The sequence below is a fragment of the Echiichthys vipera genome (genome assembly GCF_963691815.1).
Source record: "Echiichthys vipera genome assembly, chromosome: 9".
Classification (NCBI taxonomy): domain Eukaryota; kingdom Metazoa; phylum Chordata; class Actinopteri; order Perciformes; family Trachinidae; genus Echiichthys; species Echiichthys vipera.
The window spans coordinates 28,441,521-28,453,544 of record NC_139834.1 but is presented as its reverse complement, the minus strand read 5'-3'; the positions used below and the strand labels follow the sequence as shown (position 1 = coordinate 28,453,544).

Sequence of the window (12,024 nt, the reverse complement as noted above, 5' to 3'; positions counted from 1 at the left end):
ATGGTTGAACTGGACAACCTCCGGCTATGACAGCTCATGGCCGGGGTGGTGACTCGTCAGCTACCGGGTGCCGAACTTACCTTCCGGGCAGGTTTTTATCCGCAGTCAGTCGGTGTCGTGTGTCCTCCTCGACGGGTCTTATGAGCACAACGTGTCCGTGTCCGTGTCCGTGTCGGTGTTGGTGTGAACTTTGTAAATGTTTCATAAAAGACGCCGTTAAAGTGTCCGCAGCAGAATCGTCCGCCTGTAACGCGTGAAAGTGAAAGTCCAGAGAACCTACTCTCTGCTTCAGCTCTGCACTCGTCACCGCTGCCGTTCGACCAATCGGTGCTCGCAACGTCATCAAAAAGCCCGCATTCTGATTGGTCTAGCCCCCTCCGGCGCTGTGCTGCTGCTAACTGAACTTTGTGTTTGTTTGTTTTGGGCTCAAAATGCTGAGTTAAGAGTGAGACGGCACTTTTCGTATATCTAGTAGCGTAACGGACTCAGTTAACATCTGTAAAAGAGGGGGTTAGACGTAAGGAAGAGGTTATTATTTCTAGAATGAGTGTTGGTCACACATACACAGGAGGGCTCCTGGTTCGAATCCCGGCTGGGGCCCTTCTGTGTGGAGTTTGCATGTTCTCCCCGTGTCTGCGTGGGTTTTCTCCGGGTTCTCCGGTTCCCTCCCACAGTCCAAAGACATGCACGTGTTTGGTTAATTGATGACTCTAAAATTGCCCGTAGGTGTGAATGGTTGTCTGTCTCTGTTCGTCTCTATGTGCCCTGCGATAGACTGGCGTCCTGTCCAGGGTGTACCCCGCCTCACGCCCGATGTCAGCTGGGATTGGCTCCAGCACGACCCTTACCCCGGGATAAGCGGTTGAAGATGAATTAATGATATCTGAACAGCAATGTTGTTATTTTTAAGCTCATTTTGTTCTGCTTAATTATGTTGCTATAGGCCTAGTCTGCCGGGGGATATTCCTGTTCCTGATCCTCTGAGCTTCTCTCCTCTCTGTTTGTATCATTCATGTCTCATCGATGCATGTTACTAACTCAACTTCTTCCCCGGAGCTGTTTATGCTTTGTCGTCTAGCACAGGGGTGTCAACAGCGAATCATTTGTGGTGTCAGAGGACCTTAAACAGACAAAAAGTCAGGATTAAAGACATTTTGGATTAAGTGGCCGTTTTACTAAACAAAGATTATTCTTGGAACTACAGATTTGTTTTTGAATAGTATGTCACGGTTTTCCCAAAATGAGATACTGACACTTAGCAGTTAATTTTGACACTTGTCATCATACAAAAAAAAAGCAATATGAAATATTTGAGTTATTGTAAATGTGTAATAATGTGCATGGATGCTAACTGAGTCCACTCCAGGGCAGGCGTTCCCCCAGTTGTCATACCTACTCCAAGCTTTTTGATACAATTCAAAAAGATCTGCCTTTAAAACATTCAACAACACCCAGCACAAATCTATGCACAAATCACTGTAAAACCAACCAAACAAAGAATAAAGAATTTATGTATAATTCTTTCACTTACAGTTATATATATATACATTGAGTAGTCAGAACATACGCTATATAAGAACAAGTCCATTTACCATTTACCATTGTCATCAGAGGACACAAAATGGCAGATGAGGTAGCAAAGGAGGTAACAAAAAGAAATAAGATTCATTTAAGTATTAACATGGGTCAAACTGAAATCAAAGGCATAATTAAGCAAAGACTGAAGGAAAGAGGGCAAAAGCAACGGGAGGAAGAGCAGAAAGGACAGTGGTTTTAGAGTCCACAGGAAAGTGGGAGAAATGAGATGTGCAGGAAGGAAAAGAAAAGAGGGGACAGTTATTTCTAAAAATCTAATTTGGACACACTGGTCTGAACAGCACACTTTTTATAACAGGCGAGCACAATACAGGCAGATGTGGATACTGTGGGCAAGAAGAGACACTAGAGCATGTCATCATACGCTGTGAAGGGGAAGAAGAAAGAAATGGGTGAACAATGTAGAACAGTGCTATTTCATTTAAAGCCCCTGAACACACACACAGGTGTTTTCAGTTAACCTGTTGGTTCGACCTCTTCTCAGGACTGTGTGTATACTGTGTCTGTATAGTCTCCTGCTAGCTTTGTTTCACCTGTTAAGGCAGGAAAAAGTACACCTTTATCATTCTTAGTGGTAGACGGACATTTGTGACCTCATACATTCGCATTAAATTCCCATCAAAGCCCCGCCCACCTTCAACCCAAGCAGAGGTCCAATCAGCTAAAATAACTGAAAACAAAAAAATAAAATCATATTTAATTTTCTCAGGGTAACTAATTTGTTTATAATGTAAGGACTCATTAGTATTACAACAAGTCCTATATATTATGTTATTTTTATTTTATTTTTACTTAATATCGATTATAAGGTTGTTCACTCTGTACTAGTTGGTGGCGGTAATGCAGCAAAGGGTAGTTTGCCAACCGCCATAAATTATATTAAGGCTTAAAGTTGTGCATAATTAAGGGCTGGCCACTTTGAGTGACAGGAGGGTGCCATCAGAGACCTTAGTCTTCATTCGGTCAAGCTAAACTGTGATTGTCTAGTCTCCTGTTAGCTTTGTTTCACCTGTTAAGGCAGGACAAAGTACACCTTTATCATTCTCAGTGGTAGACGGACATTTGTGACCTCATACATTCGCATTCAATTCCCATCAAAGCCCCGCCCACCTTCAACCCAAGCAGAAATCTAATCAGCCAGAATAACTGAAAACACCTGTGTGGGCGTTCAGGGGCTTTGATATTTTTCATATTTCATTTTCTCAGGGTAACTCATTTGTTTGGAAGTATAATGATTATTATTCCAATGAGTCTTATATATTATGTTATTTTTATTCAGGTTTTCCTAATATAGCTTATAAGGTTGTTCACTCCGTACCAGTTGGTGGCGGTATCGCACCAAAAAGGTCGTTTGCCAACCGCCAAAAAACTTGAAAAGAAAGAAAGAAAAGATCTTTCTCTGAACTTCCAGGTACTGCCATCCATCCCTTTTCCTGCATACAAACCCAAAGGTCTTTAAGGTAATCACTTGATTTCACTCAGGTGTGTTAACGCAGCAGGAGGGAGGTGAGACATAAACAAAAACATCAAGTGCGTTTGGATCCCACACTGGCAGCATGTGACAAGGGGGCAGCCATGCAGAGAGATCAGTAAGCACTGACCTGTGACTGTCATATCGCCCTGTGTGTGTGTGTGTGTGTGTGTGTGTGTGTACTTATAGATGGCGAGTGGACAGCTGTCAAGGGAGGAGGCGTTGGGGAGCTCAGGCTGCAGGCATGCGTGCCACGTGATGCTCTACTGTGACACGAAAACTCAGCTGTTTGGGAGATTTCCCATCAGACATGTCATACTGGTGAGGAAGAGCATGGTTTGTGTGTGTGTGTGTGTATGTATGTGTGTGTGTGTCTGGATGGAAATGATTGAGTCCTTGCATGCATAAGTTACGTACGAGTGTTTCTGCCCGTTTGCATAAAAACACACTCTTGTTTGTGTCTAAGCGTCTCTGCCTCCGTGTGTGTGGGTGCGTCAGTGTGTGTGCGTGTAACCCCCTCTGTCACATCCCACAGATGCAGATGCGCTTCGACGGTCTACTGGGTTTCCCTGGTGGGTGAGTCCTCCCGGTGCCGCTTTTGTTTTATCCTTTTATGTACACAGGTACGTTTGGCCAAGTCTCTCCTTTTCTTCACAGAGCGAGAATCCCGTTAAAAGACAGGGACACAGAACAAACATTCACACATTGTCACTGGAATACTCCAACTTCAAGGATCAGCAGTGAAACATAAGGAATTATGCATGACAGGTTCCTCTGCAAGGTGCCTTATCTTGCAGTAAAAAATGTTCAAAAATGCTGCTTAATTAGTATTCAACTTAATGTGAATCACTTGTGCCTTTGTGTCTGTGATTTACAGTAGTCACTGCCAGAATCTCTTTGGCATCGTTCAACAACACAGTGAAACTTACGTAACGCAGCAAGAAGATAAGTCTGCGTATCTTGACATGCAAAAGAAGGGTCAGAAGCAGCAGTGTCCCAATTTGCATACATTACATACTGTATACAGTATAATACATTACGTTGGTATACTGTTTTTTTCAGTAAGTATAGTACAAAGAAAATCTGCACACATAACCGTATTGAAAGGAGCAAATTGAGGTGGTTGACGTGTGTGACGTGTTACGGCGTGATGACGTATAGGCAGCAAGAAGCATTTGCGCGAGGCCCAGGTAGTGTGAGTACAAACAGGCCTGGCCCGCGGGGGGAGGGAGGGGGGCAGTTCCCTAAAGCACGGGGCACGGTACGGAGATCAAGGTCACGGCATGATTGTGTCTTGGTTATACATGATCACATCGTCATACGACTCTCATTGAACAATGTAATCGCAATGCATCACTTTCGCAGGTTTCGTAGACCTCTGAGCTGTCGTGTGTTGCTTTTGAATATTTTCATCTGACCAAATCTGCAGTAAACATTCCATCGTCGCATCACACTGCCATTTTTTTTATGTTCGTCACAGGGAGCCGTCACATATAACTTTATGTCAGAACTGCCTTCTATGCTCATGCTCTGACATGTGCAATCATGCCGTGACGCGAACAGTGCGAATGGTAAGTGCGAGTGCATCCTAAGCTTCATTTTGAGTCTTCAAGAACCTGTGGGTGACATCACAGCGACTACATCCATCTGTGTGCAGTTTATGATGTTAATCCAGTTCAATTCAATTTTATTTACAGTGCCAAATCATAGCAAACGTTTCCTCAAGACACTTTACATGGAGAGTATCCGCAGACTTCCTTGTGTCTTGAGGCAGGAGCGGCCCAGCACAGCCTCAGTAAACTAGTTTGAGGTTTTAAAGCTGTTCGATCAGCTTGATTGATTTTACTTCTGTACTGAGGAGTCTCAGGAGAGCAACACAGCTGACGTTGTTTTTATCTCCTTTCCCCTCTGATCCTGACCTTTGACCCCTGCCTCCCTCGCTCCAGGTTCGTTAACCCGTCGGAGGAGAGCCTGGAGGCGGGGCTTAGCAGGGAATTGTTGGAGGAGCTGGGCGTGACTCTACCTATATCCGTAGAAGATCACGTGAACTGCTGCCACGCTTCCTCCCCCCCCTCCTCCCGTCTTATCACTCACTTCTACGTGAAGAAGATGGAGGAGGAGCAAATAAGGGAGGTGGAGAGAGCGGCTGCATCCACTGCAACAGATCACGGGCAGGAGGTAGCGTGTGGGAGTGTGGGAGTGTGTGCATGTGTGTGTGTACACTCCTTCTAGAATGACTGATTGCAGCCATTTACTGTATCTCATGCTCTGTTCCTCATCACCTGTTTTTCTCTCTCTCTCTCTCTCTCTCTCTCTCTTTCTCTCTCTCTCTCTCTCTCTCTCTCTCTCTCTCTCTCTCTCCAGGTTCTAGGAATGGTCAGAGTCCCTCTCTACACCACGAAAGGCGGGGGAGGCCTCGCGCCTTTCCTGTCACACTCGTTCATCGGCAATGCTCGCTCGCAGCTGGTCGACTCCCTGCTGCGCTTCAACCTGGTCGCCCCTGAGGAGTTGCACAAAGCCCTCACACACTCTCTGAGGATACACACAAACACCGCAGAGGACCTGCAAGCAGCTCTTGCGCTCACAGAGGTGAAGAGGAAACGGTTTTGAAACACACCACCAGTACATCCTCTCCAGCACACACACATAGATAGAGTTTGGCCATCAGCGATGTTTAACACAATCTTCACTCACACACTTAATCCCAAACACACACACACACACACACACACACACACACACACACACACACACACACACACACACACACACACACACACACTCACTGTCATACTGATTCTGAGCCTGTGACTCATAATTGCCTCATGCATCAAACAGTTTGGAGAAAACATTATCTACTGCTCCACCATTAATGCAAATAAAATCACTGAAGTGTCCATGATACTCCATCTCTTTCTGTCATTCTACTTCTGTTGTTGGTTTCAAACTGGAAGACTAATTATATGATGTAGAAGCAAATGTCTATTGTGATTAAAACTCCTTCATCAGACTTCTTTGTGGGGGTAGTTTGGCTATTTTGAAGTGTGGTTGTATGAGGAACCTATCCATAGTCAGTGTGTTGCCCAGATGACGGTTGGAGTTTGGAGAAGCAGACAGGAGAACATGAACAATATCCTGCTACATGCATTTTAGTCACCTTAAAAAATCTGTATCAATGTATGTATGCTACATTTAGAATATTTTCTGCTCTTTACTTTGCTGTCAGACCGCTCTCCTCCATTTTCCACAGAAGCTTCCCCTCTCTCAGTCAGCCTTTCGGTCTCACTCATTCGGGATCCCCCAGTTAGAGCTGGTTAGTGTGGCCCGGGAAAGGGAAGTTTGGGGTCCCCTGCTAAAGCTGCAACTCCCGCGACTCGACCCTGGATAAGCGGCTGAAGATGAGATGAGATATTTGTTTATTCTATAAGCTAGAGCCGATCTGAGACGTAGTACAGCACAGTTGCACTAGTGCGTAGGAATACATTGAGAAAATTTAGTACCAAATGAAAGGGCTGTCTGACGGCAAGGTAAAACAGTAAAAATATTCTAAATACAGTGTATTGATTTTTTTTGAAGTTGGCCAAAGTACGTTTCGCTGCAGCTGCTTCCCCCGTCCATCTACTCTAGTTACCACACTGACTATGGATAAGTAACTCATACAACCACACTTCAAAGTAGCCGAGATATCCCTTTGTATCCCATGTAATGAAGATTACTTTTTAAACAATTCTATCAGCAATTTAGAGACATGTCACAATCTTGTAAGCTAGTGAGAGTGTATACAAAAGCCAGATAAAGTCAACACATGACAGTAAGAATTGAACAGAAGCATATAAGACATTACACAGGGCTCTGCTGCCTTATATGGTAATGCATAGGCACCCCATGGTAGTCTATAGCCTCTACGATCAAAGGCTTCTACCTACGTCTTCTTTTCAGTCAGGTAGAGTTCTTTGTGTGTCTTTTGTGCTGCTCACAGTTGTGGTGGTTTCATTTATGGAGTTATTGTGGCGGCACCGGTGCAATCCGAGGATTAATTACGTCCGTGACATACTATACAGCCTGCAGGCGAAGATGTGTGATTCTACAAGTGTACCCTCGGTGCACATAATGGCCTGCACCAGATGTTAGGAACCTCGCTCCCAGATAATACTGCTGGCATTGAGCAAGAACAGAGACACAAACGCTGCCCTAATGTTCATTATACCTACTGTAAGTGCACAATGTAAATCCATCCGCTGCTCTTTTTTGCAGGGGGAATCAGCCTGATTCATTACTGCACTGCATCCAGTGTGATAAATCAACCATGATGTTTGATGAATCGGATACAGAATGCACCTAAAAGATGGAGTGAAGGATTGAGGGATGCTGAGACAAACACACTCATTCACTCATCTTTTATTCAGCTTAATAATAAAATAGATTTATCGTAAGGACAGTAAGTACTGCAAGGGCAGGTGCATCCATTAGATAGAATTAGTGATATGTGTCGGATTAGTTTGTGAAGGAGTGAGTGTAGTACATCGTGATCTGCCGATACACGTCTCTCGATCAGAGTTTGTTTTTTCTCAGCTGTCAGGAGGGAAAACAGAACCACATCCGCCACAACAGACAGGAAGCCCAGGAGATGGGTAGAACGAAACACTGTTGTCTATCGTTGGCTGTGTTTATGCAAGTCTGTGGGTCTTTTTAGTGCGTGTGTGTGAATGCAGCAGCCTGAGGACATGCCTTTTAGAAGCGCATGTGTGTGTGTGTGTGTGTGCATGGATCGTTTGCATGTCGCACGTGTGAATGGAAAGGATGCTCTCATGTGATGCCGTTGTAGGGGCGAAAGAATACAAGGTCATCAGAAAACCATTTCATGATAGGAAGGGATGAAAGGCTGGAGGGAGGGAGGGAAGGATGGATGGAGGGAGGGAGGGCGGGCAGTGCAGGCGAGGGATGGATGGAGGGGGAGAGAGAGCGGGAGCGAGGGATGCTGAGGGAGAAAGGCGGTATATTCATAGCAGCAGCGGTATTTATAGCCGCCCAGAGGAGAGGAGAGAGCAGGGGGCGTGGCTTGGGTTGTGGCTTTAGCACTGCTCCACAAGGCAGAGAGGGAGAGAGGGAGGGAATGGGAGGAGAGAGGCAGCTCTGATGCCAGAGAGAGAGCGAGAGAAGGGGGTGGGGGGGGAGCTATTTGGCATATTTGGCAGGAGAGGGGAAGAAAGAGAGGAGGGAGGGCTGTTTTTGAGTGTGTGTGCCTGAGAAATGAGAGAGAGAGAGAGAGAGAGAGAGAGAGAGAGAGAGAGAGAGAGAGAGAGAGAGAGAGAGGAGGGCACTGAGCTGAGAGAATCTGTCAGATTCAAGCACACTGCTCTCTGTGTGTGTGTGTATGACAGAGAACGAGGGATGAGAAGAGAGGAGGAGAGCTGAGAAACATAGAAAGAGACAACAGAGGACCACAAAGTGAGGTATGTACGGCTGTCAGGCTGTTAATGAATCCAGTAACAACCTGTGTGTTTATGTGTGTGTATGTGTGTGTGTGTGTGCGTGCGTGTGTGTAAAAGTACATGTATGCTTATGTAGACGCGTGACTAAAGTGAGTATGTCTGTGTGTTTATATATAGTTTAGTGTTTTAAAGGCACACTGTACTCACTTGGGGGTTTCTAAGTGGACAAATGGATGCAGGCTACTGACTGTTAGGGGTATCAATTATGTAATATGTGTGCACCATTTTCAGTGTTGATGCTCTGTGTGTGTGTGTGTGTATGTGTGTGTGTGTGTTTACACGCTTGTGTGATTATGCTGAGGTGTTTATGTGGCCATTGTGTGGTGCGCTGCTACACTGCCTTGACCATATGGGCTGATTTACGGCCATTGTAAATATAAATCATCGCTCCGGTGCTGTGAGAGCTGGAGAACCTTAATGCCCCCCCACCCCCACCCCTCCAGGGCTTTTCACCTAGACCATGGTCAGCTAATTCACATTTTGTTATTATATAATGAAGAGGCTCAAACCGCCTTCTCAGAGGCATCTTTGCCGTCTCCTTTTCTCTGTTGGTTTACAGTGTACCAATAAAGAGTGTGATGGTAATGTAACAGAGCAGCCTTGTCAGACAAATTCAAATTACAATGTAAAAAGCTCTTGGAGGTTTTTAATTTGCCGAGTTAAAGTTCAGCCAAACCGAGAAGGAGGTCCAGGTCCTTGAACAGACATATTTGATTGTGCTGAGATTGCAGTTGGGTTTTAATCATAGAAATGGAGCTCACGGGTTGATATAGTTTACTTCTGAGAACTGCCCTCTCGGGTCTCAGATGCTAAAATCCCTGACCTCAAACAGCACGATGGTTGACCATGTTGCCAGGATATCCTCATCAGAATCATCATCAGTGACCCCTTTGCCCCGTCGACCCAGCCTTGGTCGATCGATTGATTCTGTCCAGGTAGCACTGCCTCACCCACGGCTCTCCTCTCCTGATGCACAAGCAGCCTCTGCGACCTCTGTGGCCAACTTAATGGCCCTTCGCCTACTGCCCCCTGTGACGCCCAGCATGTTGTCGGCTCTGCAGAGGGACTGCCCTGCAAACACTCTGCATTTCACCTCTATGGGCTCGCACCTCGGTTTTCTGACATCAACTCATTAAAAGAAGAACTTTTTTTCTTCTTCAGAGGCAGAATACGCACTGTACCAGTCAGGAATGTGTGACAGATTTTCCGCACTTGCACTTGCATAAGGTGCATGAAGCGATGCTGATTCTGATCTACTTTGTATACTTTATTCATCCTTCTGGAGGAAATTCAGTTTTTCACTCCTAAGGTAGTGGTTCAACCTGTGACCTGTGGTGAGCAACATCACTTAAGAACGCTAAACATGAAATCTTTTCGCAAATTCGAATCAATGTGGGCAGAAATATTTGATTTTTTCATCCAGTAAAGATTTGCTCGTGTTGGGTTAATTGATGACTCTAAAATTGCCCGTAGGTGTGAATGGTTGTCTGTCTCTGTTCGTCTCTATGTGCCCTGTGATAGACTGGCGTCCTGTCCAGGGTGGACCCCGCCTCACGCGTGTAGTAAGCTGGGATCTGCTCCAGCCCCCCGCGACCCCAACAGGGACAAGCGATTGAAGATGAATGAATGAATGAATCCAGTAATGGACTAACTAGTTACTAGTAACTGACATATACTGAAGTAAAAGTATATTTATTAGCACAACAAATGCTTGAAGTAGCTAAAGTGAAAATACTCACTATGCAGAATGGTTGTTTTCAGAATGATGTATATCATAGTTTTGCACTTATTGATGCATATATGTGTAAACACACTTGAGTGTAATGTAATCTGAATCTGCAATCTAGTAACTACAGTAGTCGGCTACTATTGGCATAGGATGGAAAACTGTGCACAATGAGACTCTCTCATACAACCTGTAGTACAGTAGAACCAGATGCATGTGAGTGCTGTCAAGGAGAGATCCGTGGAAGGTGCTGGTGGAGAAGTAGAGGTTTCTGCAGGGCCAGAGGAGCGGATACGGCCAGCCTCACAGCCACTCGGCCCTCACAGTGCCCGACTGTCCAAAAGGGTTTTTTTTCACTATTTAATTTATCTTTTTTCCATCCATGCTCTTTCCCTGGACGCACAGGTATGCATTCCACAAACATTACCTGTAAATGATCCTCTACATTAACCTCGGCCATGGCAGGATCTGAAAAATAGACAGCAATGGAAGTGTTTTCTTTGGCCTTTGGCTCTCATTTTGCAGCCCTGTCGGATACAAAACTGCCTTCTGTGCAATTAGGTACTGTGCCAGAATCTGAAAGGCACCTTATAGTGTGTGTGTAAAATATACTTACCAAGCTTCGTTGCCAAACATTAACATCCAGCCTTTTATTATATTTATATATTTTGGCGACCACACTTTATTTTACGTGATGCATCGTGTGCATTTGTTATTAGAGTGTTTTGCTTCTGTTGTACGCTCCTGCTGAAATCTTCCTGTGAGATTTGCATGTACAAATAAATTCTCTACGGATGGTGCAAGAGTGCAGAACCATAGTAGCATGCTATGATAGGGTTTCCTGTTTGCTAGGGCAGCTGCTGCACAAGCCGCAGTTGAGGAAGATATAGAGGAGTGTAGAGAGACTCTGGCAAGAAGCAAACTTTGTCAGTGATGTGGTGAATTTGGAATTTGCTACTTTGCATAGCTAATCTTGCATTGGCCTAAATCTTATGACACTTTCCCATTGATACCTGGGGCCAGAGCCAGTATGAGGGTGCTCTACCTGTTGTAGTGCAATCATGTTGGCTGGATGAGCTGCTTTCAGATTTACTTTGCAATCTAGCAGCCAGTGAATGAGCTGACATGTCAATTAGCTTGCAGGCATTCAAAGTGGCTCAGCTTCAGTTTTTTGGGGAAGTACAGGCTTAGGATCTCATTGGCTATGGGTATTTCATCTGAGAGCAAAGTATGCAACTTCTGAAATAAGAAATAACACTTTCTCCACTTTCTCCAACAAATGAAAATGAAATTCATCAGCATAAATGTGCACCTCACCAAAGTCTACGCAGTCGAGGCCTTCTGCTGCTGCAGTCTTACTAGCTTGTGGTGGCTAATGTTAGCAAACTTGACCTGTCTCTTCTTGTTCTACTGTAACACTGACTCCTAGCATATAGCATGAGCCTGTAATTGTTATTCATGGATGTTGTTCAGCAAATGAACATAGGCTTGCTTCAAAGGCCCACTGCAGTGATTTGGCATTGCTCTCTCATAAAGTCAGGGTACTCAGAAGGGACATATTTTTCTTTTTTTAAATAGTCACATTGATGCAGTTGAAGCTAAAATATCCTGACTTTGCTCCGGTATCAGTCAAGCTCACAGAACACAGGATCCTACATTTCCTATGATCTAACTTGATAGCATCTTTCTTTAGACACTGTCTGCTCAACATCAAGGTTATTATTCTTGTAGACGTTGGG

General features: G+C 44.8%; 3 protein-coding genes across 4 annotated transcripts in view; 2 read left to right on the top strand and 1 right to left on the bottom strand.

Annotated features, from left to right (window-relative positions):
- gss (glutathione synthetase) overlaps positions 1–249 on the bottom strand; it is an 11,767-nt gene extending 11,518 nt beyond the window's left edge. For both annotated transcript variants that reach the window (XM_083919657.1, XM_083919656.1), the window contains exon 1: positions 81–249. The gene's annotated coding sequence lies outside the window, so the exon portion shown is untranslated. The remainder of the gene's footprint in view (positions 1–80) is intronic.
- Positions 250–3,256: 3,007 nt separating this feature from the next.
- Positions 3,257–5,677, top strand: LOC310951226 (U8 snoRNA-decapping enzyme; the record flags this gene model as incomplete). The annotated part of the gene is made up of 4 exons (XM_083919352.1): positions 3,257–3,388; positions 3,603–3,643; positions 5,014–5,245; positions 5,432–5,677. 4 exons carry the CDS (start codon positions 3,257–3,259, stop codon positions 5,675–5,677), a joined length of 651 nt encoding a protein of 216 aa, XP_083775478.1.
- Positions 5,678–8,435: 2,758 nt separating this feature from the next.
- Positions 8,436–12,024, top strand: part of arhgap4b (Rho GTPase activating protein 4b) — a 31,180-nt gene continuing 27,591 nt past the window's right edge. The window contains 1 exon segment of the mRNA XM_083919268.1: positions 8,436–8,520. The gene's annotated coding sequence lies outside the window, so the exon portion shown is untranslated.